Here is an 11,949-nt window from a genome sequence, read left to right as displayed (position 1 = left end):
CAGTTCCGAGTGCAGGGTCTAAGGTCAAAAACTGGTGCAACCACCTCCCACCCTACAGAAATGCAAGGACAAACCTCGGGACCTGGTGTCCCAGACACGCGCTATGCCCACTGCTCAGGCTCAGGCGCGGGCGGGGCTGAGGCGGGCAGAGGCAGGCGGCGATTGGCTGGGTACGGGAAGCTCCACCCCTCGTCGCGCCAGGGGTCACGTAGCCGTCTGCGCGGGCGAGCAGAGTTGGCGAGACTCTTTAGTACTGTGCTGCTCCGGCGGAAGTTGGGACAGTCGCAGTTGCGTTGAGGACCTTGGGTTAGACGCCTATCCCGTTTCTTGCGTACACAGACTGGAGTTTCCATCCGGCGAGTGAGAGAGGTGGCAGGAGAGTTGTACACAGGGGTTACCCGACTTGCTGCTTTGCGCTCCTGCACGCCGGGAGTCGGTCTTCCCGTGACTCCGCCGGACAGCCGCCGGGTGGGGGTGAGTGGGTTTGGGAACGGTCGCGGGAGCCGGGCGGGGCGGGCGGCGAGGCGCGGGCTGCCCCTTTGGCGTGGTTGGTTTTGGCGCGCTCCGCATCTGCGCTCCCTATTGGCTGCTGTCGCCGCCGTCCGCCAGGCGCGCGCGGTTGGAGAGCATAGCGTCCCCTGCTGGTCAGTGTCCAGCGGGCTGTGCGGCCGGAGGTGTGCGGGGTCGCCGAGTCGGAACGTCCTCTCTCCTAACACCAGTGACTGGCGGTCTTAGGGGTTTGCTCGCTGGGCTTGTGGAGAAGGCCATTGAATCCTGGTGTCCTATTGAAAAACGGTACCGCAGTGGGTGACACCGGTTTCCTTGCGTATCAGCATTTCCTTTGTACCAAGGCCTGTGCTAGCGTTTTGAATCTCGTTTAAAAGAACTGTAGAATAAAAGGGCGCAAGGTTGCCGACAGGAGTGTGACAAAATGTGAGGAATCGGACTTACCTTGATAAGTGGGTTTCAACTTTGTAATCATGACGTACAGAAAACACATTTTACATCGCAATTTAGGACGCGGCCATCCAGCTAAATGAGAAATTTCTCGAAGAGAACTTATTCCCCACAGGCACGCACTCTGCTGTTTTCCATTTTCACTTACATTTTTCTAAACAGTTTTTATGACCCTCTGAATGATTTCGTGGTCCCGGGCCGCGACTCGCTGTTTGAAAAACATCGCATTGCTCACTTGAGTGAGTCCCGACTAGCATTTGCTTCACATAGAATAGAAAATAGAGTGTATCATACAAGTAGATTGTTTCCTCTCAAACTTTTTTGCTTTTGTGTATGCGTCATGGCACAATGTAAAATGTGCATAAGACGGGTCATAGTCAAAGTTTGAAAGCCTCTGCACTGCGTAAAAGGCATGGCCACAGAAATCGGAGAGATCAATTTCTGACGCAGATGTGGCTTAGGCTTCAAACGTTGGCTCCCTCTTCCTTGCTTCAGTATCTCAGTGGTTAAACATTTCCTACAAATGTAGATTCTTAATCATTTGATCAGATATTGAATGTCTATATTTTTGCTGGTTACCAAAGCCAGTTTTATCATAGCTTAAATCTGCCTTTGAAACAACAGAGTTAGGATACTATTCTTTGGGACAAACTCGGGCATACCCAGGTATGTTTTTGCTTTTCCTGGTGACCATTTCTCAGATCTTTGAGAGTCAGTCCCGAATTTAATCCAGGACATCGTCATGTTTTCTAAATTTGTTTAGAATATACATTTTTTAACTTTTGCAACAAGAATTTTCCAATCAAAATTATTATTGTGTATATATATAAAATATAGATATCAAGAGTCACTAATTTTAGCCACTGTAGTCATTGATAGGGCTGAGTTTCGGGACAGTGAGAAAAGATAATTCCACCATACACTTATATGACTTTTATGATTGTAAGTACTTTGAACAACAACAAAAATCTAGACTCCACCTTCAGGTGCAAGCCATATTCTGTTTTTGAATTACTGTTTTGTGCTTCACCAGGTATATAATGAATCCCAGTATGAAGCAGAAACAAGAAGGAATCCATGAGAATGTAAAGGTATGTTATAGAACCACTTTAATCTGTTGTAAGAATCACGTGGTTAGAAGTATTTTGAGTTATTTTAGCTAAATTTAACCTGGCTTTAGTTTCTATAAATTTTGAATTACTTAATTTTTAGCCAGAGGACAAGTAATAATAGAGAACTTTAAAATAACTAATCATAATTGAATATTAAATTTTCTGATCCATGAACGTAGGATGCCTTCCTATTTATTTAGGTCGTCCTTAATTTCAACAATGAATTTTCATTTTCAGAGTATTGAGTTTTATACTCCTTTTGTTAAATTTTTTCCCAAATATTTTATTTCTAGTGCTATTATAGATGGAATTGTTTCTTTAATTAAATTTTTGGTGTGCTCATTATTACTGTATAGAAACACAATTGATTTTCGTATTTTGTTGAATCCTGCAACCTCACTGAACTTATTAGTTCTTAATAGTTTTTAGTAGACTCTTTAGGATTTTTTATACACAAGATTATTATTGCTTTCTTTCTACTCTTACATTTCACATTTATTAAAATCCTTTGTATCTTCAGAATTAGTGTCTTTGACCAGACATTTTACATTATGTTGCACATATTTCCAGAGTACCTTATACTCATTACCATCCAACCTGCTTGTTTTGCAACACTTTTGAATCTGTATATGATACTGTCACTGGAAGTCTTATCCCAAATATTTATTCTTATAACAATAAGAACAGTTTGTTTAGTTTTGAAATTGTAATTGTGACTTCCTCTGCTCTTAAGGTTCTAAATGAATTTATAAATTAGTTAGGTTCTACCATACAACTTAGACTGTAGGGTTCCTGGGAACAAGACTGCATGTTAAGAAAAACTACCAGTTTGCAGATTTAAATTAAATAGAGTAAGTAAAAGTCTTTCATAAGTGATAGCAGGTGCTATTTGATAGATTTGTTTTCTCTGCCTTGTATTCATTACTTAGTATCCTCCTTACATTATCAATGCAAAGTATTATTCAGGAAAAATAATTTGTGAATTTGGGTCTGTCAGCTTCCTTTAAAATGATGACATCTTCCCACTGTGCTCTGTGCATGTGTGTTTAAACTTTATATTATGGAAATTTGGCCACTCTTATTTTCATCTACATCTCCATTCACTCCCCCTTATCCCCACCTAATTATTTTGAAGTAAATCCTGCATGAATGATTTATATGATAATTTCAGCAGATGCTTACATTTTAAGGAAAGTCTAATGTTTAGTAGCTAGAGTAAAATTATTTGGGACATAAAAGGACCTGGATTCTTTTGGTTTGGTTCTACCTTCAAAACCATGGCCTTGAGTGAGTTATTTAGCATCTCAGCTTCAATTTACTCATCTGTAAAATGAGGGAATTGGACTAAAACTAGATCTGTAAGCATGAATTTTAGGAGTTCATGGATTCCTTGCCAATTACATGCACACTTCTGTGTGTGCTCTTGTGTGCTTTTTTTTTTTTCCAGAAAGGTCACAGAATCTCAACTTGTTTTCTAAAGAGATTAAGACCCATTAACATATAAGAACTCTTGGCTTTAAAAAGTCTTGTTCAGTGCATAATCTTTATAAGGAAAATGATAATAGCAGTATTACATTTTGGGGGATGGATGCTATAAAGCTTACATTATAAAAGTTAAATCTTGGAAATTGTTTTTTTTTTTTTGTGATGGTAATTTAGCTGGATTCTTTGACCATTATTAAAGCAAGCACTTAAATGTATTAACACCTATTAAGAGTCCAAAGTTACATTTTTTCCTCTTTGTCTGGAGACTGTTGACTAATCTATAATCTAAATTACATCTGAAACATTGGTGTAATATTTGTTCTCACAGTAGCTGGCATTTGTTCTTCAATTAAATAGTGAGATAATCAGCAGTAGAAACTTTACCGTGGGAAAGGTGAACTCTTGTCATGTGAAGTACAGTGTGGAATCAGTAACTTTCTCACGCTGCTTTGGTATTGTGTTCTTTTTAACCTTGTTTGAGTATTTGCCATTGTTTGCTGTCCCTTGGTGGCAGTATAACTAATGAGTTTTTGCAAAAGTAGAGAGCACTGTCATATCAGGTAATATACAGGAAGGTATTTACATATTATAAGAAAGGTAGTAGTTTTTCCCCAAAACAATAGCTTGGGCATTTTACAGTATTTAGTATGCCTCAAGCACTGACATTTTTAGCTGTCTCCTATTGAATGGGCTTCAAGTAAAACTGCTTCTACAGTCAGGTAACGGGTATGTGTGTGCAGGGGGGGTCCGATTACATGAGTATTGGGTTCTTGAAAATTATATTCCTTTGGTAAATACATATAAATGTGTTAGGAGATAGTCATTATTTAAAGGAAGTCTGAGATGAATCCTTTTGATTAGGTGAAGAAGTATTTTGCAGTGTAAATAATTAACCTTTTTCTCAATTTACCTCTTTTGTGAGTTTTCTACCATGAATATATAATATTTGGTAAATTTGTAGTTGCTGTGTGGAAGATCCTTTTAAGAGGGAATAAAAATATTCCTGTTGTACTGGAATTTCATCATAGGGTTTGAAGTATTAGAGTGTTAAATTTTTATTGTATTTTTATTTTAGCTAGATACGAGTTGTTGGCAGAATGACTAGGAAAAGCATATATTGTAATAGAGGGACAAAAGCTACTTGTTTGTGTCAAGTTTGGCCTATATTATCATTCCTAGCATTTCTTCAGATTTTATTATACTTTCAGGTAAATAAGGTTGCTAGTTTTGATTAAACCATTGTTTAACAGACCAAATATTAGTGTTTCTGTTTTCTAAATTACAATAGGACTAAGATAGTAAATTCATATAACATTTAGTAACCAGATAATGAATTGTCTTGACTTTTAGAATAGTCCTGTCCCGAGAAGAACTCTGAAGATGATTCAGCCTTCTGCAGATGGATCTCTTGTTGGAAGAGAAAACGAAGTATGTACTTTTGAGTGAGAATGAGGTAGAGGTGATATTACCTTTACATTAAAAACATTTGCAAGATTTTCTTGGTTAGAAATATCTAAATCATTGAAATTTGGAAACAGTTTATGAATAGCAATTGAATATTCCCCACAGAAGTGTTTTTTGTTTTAATTCTTCAGTTGAGGAAGTTCAAAATTTGTATGAATACCTATAGAACTGAGATGATGTCATAAGTTATGAATTAACTTACAGTAGTACTGTTGGGTGTTTTGAGAATAAAATGCTAGATTCCTTCATTTCTGTATGCAAATGATGAAGTCATGGATGAAAGTGTCCAGACTTTTGCAGGTGGAAAATATTGCCTTTCTATCATACTAAATTATTTAAGCAATAAAAATAATTTTAGTTATGCCTTTGACCCGAATCTAATCCAAAATACTCGCTGAAAATAAAATTCCTAAAATATTTAAATTTTGGTAGAGTTTTAAATTATGTGATTTAAAAATATCCAAAGATATCAAAAAAATATAGCTGTGAGTACTCCACTCTTAATACATAAATGACAAAACCACTTTATTTCTTAACAAATTTGTCATTTAAAAATTTCTGCATATTTATATTTTGCTTCTACATTGTCTTTGATTTTTTTCTTCTAATACTGTAATTTCTGCCTTTAACCAGTGGCTCCTTCCTCTTTCCTAAATTTCCCTCTTTTCTTTGGACTCTATAATGATGCATGCCTTACTGTGGTAGTTCTAAACATACATTCTTCAGAAGTGGTTTGCCTGCTCTAGTTTCCAAATCCACTCAGCTTTCTTGTTATTAAGTCAAAATAAATGAGATTGATGTGTATATTTCCATTATAGTTGGTTAAAGGCTTGTCCAAAATGAAACGCAGGAGTGACCAGTTACCATCTAAGACTTCCAACTCTGGAGTTGCTGTTGTCCCAGAACATAGTGAAAATAAAAATCTTGGAGGAGTTACTCAAGAAGCATTTGATCTTATGATTACAGGTATGAAAATATACACATATAATTTTTATCTTAGAACTTTAATTGTAATAAAGGTAAATATTAGTATATGTTATGAATTTTTCCCACAGCCTCTTAATCTAGACATGCTATTGGACAGTTTCATGTTTTTGATAATTTAATTTTTCTTATGGTTGTTGTACATATACAAACTGTAAGCTTGGACAAATGTACTGTTTGGTAAGATCAAATATGAATGAAATATTAAAGAAAATGATAGTGATTAATGTGGCATCTCTGATATTGGATTGCCTTAAGGGTTTATAACAGCGGTTCCCAACCTTTTTGGCACCAGGTACCGGTGCTCCTATGAGAATCTAATGTCTGATGATCTGAGCTGAAGCTGAGGCAATGATGCTAGTGGTGGGGAATGGCTGCAAATACAGATGAAACTTCTCTCGCTCATGTGGCCTGGTTCCTAACAGGCCATGGACTGGTACCTGTCCGTGGCCTGGGGTTGGAGACCCCTGGTTTACAGGACTTGGAAACAGGGTTTACAGGACTTGGAAACAGTCTTTTCAGAAGAAAAATGTCTAGAGACTGATTTTGAAGAGAGGAATTTGAATGTACCAGGAGAATATGAAGTAAGGGAACCAGTAGAAACATGACTGAAGTAAAGGAGGTGACGATGAAAAGCATTATGCCCGTAATGGAAATACTAGTTTTTAATGGAATAGCAGTGGGCATCAAAAGAGGAAGCTAGTGATGGTTTTTAAGCATTATGGAAGATTATTGGATATTATCAATGAAAATAGTTGACTTAGAGAAGTTCATTGACTTAGGGTCATAGTGACATTTGGGCTCATTTTGAGTTGCCTAGAGGACAGTAAGGAAAAAGATAAGTAGACAGGGTTTTATTAGGCAAATTAGGAAAGGTTGGCTGCATAGAAATAAAGAAGCTATTTAGTAATATAGAAGCTATTTGTGGAATAAACAATAGTTTTATGACACTCATCTGACTTGGTTAAAATTACAAAGATTGGTGGAAAACACACCAAATACAGAAACAACTCAACTGTATATCATATTGCCAATATAACTACACAAATGAAAAAAATTAATACATATAACTTGAACACAAAACTCTTAATTATAGACTCTCAGTGGAATATATTGAAATTCTCAAAATGTTGGAAAAAATAAAGTAGACAAAAATGGATTTGGATTTCTAACTTTAATGTTTTTAAAATGGGTATTACCAAGTAATATGGATAGTACTAAGATTATAAATTTTTTAAATGGAAAAAATTATTGGGTTTTTACAGCAGCACGTAATAAATAGTAGTCGTTTTCAAAGTTACATGTAAAACTATTTATTTTAGAAAATCCATCCCCTCAGTATTGGAAAGAATTGGCAGAACAACGAAGGAAGGCTCTCTACGAAGCACTAAAGGAAAATGAGAAAGTATGTACTGAATATAATTTATGGCATTTTTTTTTAACATTTCAGTATTCCGTCTGCTGCTTAGCATATTTGGTTAGAGCAATATAAACTAGTTTTAATTTTGGCCTAAGAAAAGTTTTATTAGAAAGATGACTCTGATGGCAGCACAGTTTACAATAGCCAAGATATGGAAGCAACCTAAATGCCCATCAACAGATGATTGGATAAAGAAGTTATGGTTCATATTTACAATGGAATATTACTCAGCCATTAAAAAAACCGAAATCCTACCATTTGCAACGACATGGATGGACCTAGAAGTTATTATGCTGAGTGGAATAAATCAAGACAGAGAAAGATAAATACCATATGATTTCACTTACCTGTGGAATCTAAGGAACAAAAAGAACAAACTAATCAAAAACAGACTCAAATATAGAGGACAGTCTGGTGATGGCCAGAGGAGAGGGTGATTGGGGGGCTGGGAGAATGGGGTGAAGGGTTAAAGAAGTATAAATTAGTAGGTGATGGCTGGTCACGGGGATGCAGAGCACAGCATAGGGAATGCAGTTAGCATTAATGTATTGGCTAGGTGAATGGCCAGAAGAGAGAAGGAGCAATTAGGGGAATCGTTTTATAAACTATATAAATGTCTAACCAATGTACTGTATACTTGAAACTAATAAAATTTTTAAAAAAGTGACTCTGTTACCAAAATTATTATAGAAAAAGCCTATTGTTATTGAGTGCCAGATAGCACCTTTGTTAGGAACTTGGAGCTAAACATATCCATTAGTTATCTACTTGGAGGCATATAATTTGGTTTATAGCTTAGCAAATCTATGAAATATTGAACTTTATTTATGTCATATAGCTTCATAAAGAAATCGAACAAAAGGACAATGAAATTGCCTGCCTAAAAAAGGAGAATAAAGAATTGGCAGAAGTAGCTGAACATGTACAGTATATGGCAGAGGTCATAGAGGTATGTATTTAACTTTCACCTGAATCAAAATCGTCTATTTTTCTATAATACTGAGGCAGTGTGATCTGTGTTTGGGCTCTAGAATCACGTTTCCTGACTTGGAGTCTCAGCTCCCTGCCTGGCACTGTTAAGTTTGTTGAGTCAAGCAGGTTATTTGTCCTGTCAGGACTTCATTTTCCTCATGTATAAAATGGGAGAAATAGAAGCTATTTCATAGATTTGTTATGAGAATAATGAGTTATAATAGATGAAAGTTGAGAGAAGTGACTGCACATATAGTAAGAGTCCGATCACTTTTAAATATTTTATTATTAGTATATTAAGAACATCTCTTTTCTTATAGAGAGATAAAAATTAACATCTGAAAATACGTAGAATATTATTGTTTTATAGTTGACAAATTTTTAGATATTTTTTAACTTTAATGCCAGTGTGACATTACTGTTATTTATAAGTGTTAATTGGTACACTAAATAAATTTGGTGGTCTTATCTGACTTTTTAAAATTTGGAAGTAGCTAATGTGTTTGACTGTTACTTTACCAGTGTTAGCCTGAAACATCGGTCTTAAACTTATTCGGGTTTACATAAAATCATCTTGCTGATGGGATGAAAGATTTTCAAATCAGAACTTGTATTGAATTGCTTATATTTTAGAGCTGTGACAATTAATGTTTGAGGTTTTCATTTGAAAGTGTATTAATAGCTGTGTTAACTGCTGTGAAAGTATTGATTCATTGCAGATTGGAAATTAGGAAGCCTGATCCTTCTCTGCAGATAGCTAAGTACTGATTTCATTTGTATTCTGAAAGCATGTCAGCACTTTAAAAAATGAACAAATTATTAAGTCCTCTGACTGCTGAAATATGACTTAGTTGTAAGTTAGTTTAATTGAGAGACATGAAAAGAACTTCATTACAATATCGAGGGTCAGTTATATAAGCATACCAATAAATGGACTTGAGTTTTAAATTTTTTACAATCAATTATTGTTTATTTAAAAGAGACTGAAAGGTGAACCTCTGGATAACTTTGAATCACCGGATAGTCAGGAATTTGATTCTGAAGAAGAAGATGGAGAGCATTCTACAGTGGAAGACTCAGAAATTGGTACATGTGCTGAAGAAATTGTATCATCCTCTACAGACGTGAAACCATGTATATGAAATTCATTGATATTTGATTCTTGAGAAATATACTGCCAAAGTTTACCTCTACTATAGTTCTTTGTAGCAGAGCAAATATATAATGCAGCTGTGAAATCAAACTTCCTTGTTTGAATTCTTGGATCCTATTATTGTATTAAAATACAAATACTATGTATTTTTAATCTTATGATGTTTTCTGTAAATAGCATTTTCTCAGATCTCAGACATAACTTGTGTAAATGATAAATAAACTTTAGTCTCCTATTGAGCATTGTGTTTCTCTTGGAAGAATGAAGTCTAAGGAGTCTATTTAGAAAATTTGTCTATTTCTGTGGTTTTATAGTTTTCTTTCTATTCCTCTGTTATTTTGGAGGAAACAAGGAGCAAATGAATTATCCCTCTTTAAACCGAAATAGTTGAGTTTTTATTCCCAAATCTGGTTTTACCTCAAGCTCATTATGGGTACTGTTGATTTCCAGACCCCCATAACCGGGTATTCTTCCTAAGTAGTTTTGGTAATGGATTGTGAGAATCTCGTTTCAAAACTCTCAAGTGAATCTGATTAGCCAAGTAAAAGCTTGACTCTCAAGTGAATCTGAAAAGACAAAGGGAAATTGTTTGCAAAGTATACAGCATTGGGGTTGAATGTTTTGTGAGAAAATACCTTTGTAAATTGGCACTAGAGGACAATGTCAGGTGTTAAAGGCTTTAGGCAAGTTACTTTTCTTAAAGAATTTAATTTTCTTATTTCTAATATTGAGATAAAATCTACCTCAGTGTTATTGTGAGGATTAAACCCTTTCCTATGGTGCCCGAACCAAATGCTTAAAAAAATAAAAGCTATTAATCTACAGAAACATTGTTCAATAAAACTTTGAGATGTTGGAAATATCTGTGTTGTCCAGCATGATAACCAGTTACCTAGAATATGTGGCTGTGGAACACTGAAAAGTGGCTAGTGCGAATGAGGAACTGAACTCTTAGTTTATATTTAAATAGCCACATGAGGTTAGTGGCTGCTGTATTAAAGCAGCTCTGTGTTTTAGGTATGGGCTTTTGGCCTAAAAATAGAATTGAAGACAAATTTTATGTATTTTTTACTATAATAAAAAATAATTTGAAGAATTAATGTAGGTTTGGGGGAGAGAGAAATCAGCTGAGAGACTGATGGAATGAGTAAGAAAAAGGAGAGCTAAGTAAAATAGGATAACTTGGCAAATAGGAAATATTTCTAGAAAATGCCAAAAGTGGATTACCAGGATTTGGTGGGGAGCAAAAGAGGGGTGGAATTGAAGAGAAATTTTAAATATAAGAGTTAAAGCTTTTAATCTTCTAGAAGAAAAATACAGGAAAAAAAAATTTAGTGACCTTGGATTTGGCAAAGTTTTCTCAAGTAGTACACAAGAAGCATGAATTAGAATTATTTCAGTAAATTGAGTTTCATAAAATTCAAAAACTTCTCTTTGAAAGGCTTTTAAGGGAATGAAAAGACAAGCCACAGGCTGGGAGAAAATATTTGCAAAACATTCAACAAAGGATTTGTATCTATAAAGAGCTCTTACAACTCAATAAGTAGACAACCTAATTTTTAAAGTTGGCGAGAGGTTTGGACGCTTCACCAATGGGTAGCAAATAAGCACATGAAAAGATGTCAACATCATTAGTCATTGGGAAAGTGCCAATTAAATCGGCAATGAAGTACTTCTGAGTACCTAACAGAATGGCTACAGTTTGAAAAAAACAATGAGCATACAAGTGTCAAGTGTGTGAAACGGCGCTTCAATGCTTGTGGCAATGTTAAATACTATCAATGCTATAGAAATGTTCATCAGTTTCTTAAAAGTTAGCAGACATTCCGTATTACCCAGCCATTCTACTCCTAGGTATTTACCTGAGAGGAATGAAAGCATACATCCATCTACATGAAGATTTGTCTGCAAATTTTCATAGTTTAATTTGTAATAGCCAAAATGTCCATCAGCAAATGAATGGATGAAAGAATTGTTTACATTAGAATATTGCTCAGCAATAAAAAGTAATTGGTGCACACAACATGATATTGAGCAAGAGAAAGCAGGTAAGTGTACCTACTATATGTTTTCATTTAAATAAAATTGTAAAACTTCAAACTAGTTTGAGAAAGCAGAGTAGATGCCTGTGGATCTTGGGGTGATTTTGGAGATGGATTTCACTAGGAAACGGGTGATGGATGTTTCTAGCCCCTGGGAACTGTGACCCTAGCTGATGGATAATTTGGAAAAATTTCCTTAGATTCTGATTTTCAGCTAAATATCAAATGTTAGTCTCATGTGCAATAAGATCATGTTTCATAGCCAGAAAACCTCAGCCAAAGGCAGGGCAACTGGAAGGCCAGCACTGAAATAAGGCTGAAAAGATACACGTAAGGCACCACTGTCTCCTCCAGCTGGTG

General features: G+C 35.6%; 1 protein-coding gene across 3 annotated transcripts; it reads left to right on the top strand.

The window, feature by feature from the left end:
- The first annotated feature begins 205 nt into the window (after positions 1-205).
- On the top strand, positions 206-9,786 carry GMNN (geminin, DNA replication inhibitor). Of its 3 annotated transcripts, none has more exons than XM_011382173.2 (7): positions 206-306; positions 1,991-2,048; positions 4,905-4,982; positions 5,837-5,984; positions 7,325-7,407; positions 8,261-8,371; positions 9,375-9,786. In XM_011382173.2, exons 2-7 carry the CDS (start codon positions 1,998-2,000, stop codon positions 9,534-9,536), a joined length of 633 nt encoding a protein of 210 aa, XP_011380475.1. In that variant the 5' UTR covers positions 206-306; positions 1,991-1,997; the 3' UTR covers positions 9,537-9,786. The 3 variants fall into 3 exon arrangements, with proteins under 3 accessions (XP_011380475.1, XP_011380474.1, XP_011380476.1); XM_011382172.2 differs by having other exon boundaries at positions 206-474; XM_011382174.2 differs by lacking the exon at positions 206-306 and adding an exon at positions 696-795.
- The last annotated feature ends 2,163 nt before the right edge of the window (positions 9,787-11,949 follow it).

Source organism: Pteropus vampyrus, unplaced genomic scaffold (genome assembly GCF_000151845.1).
Source record: "Pteropus vampyrus isolate Shadow unplaced genomic scaffold, Pvam_2.0 Scaffold463, whole genome shotgun sequence".
NCBI lineage: Eukaryota > Metazoa > Chordata > Mammalia > Chiroptera > Pteropodidae > Pteropus > Pteropus vampyrus.
Note: the sequence above shows the minus strand (reverse complement) of the source record. Positions and strands in the feature narration are given on the sequence as shown.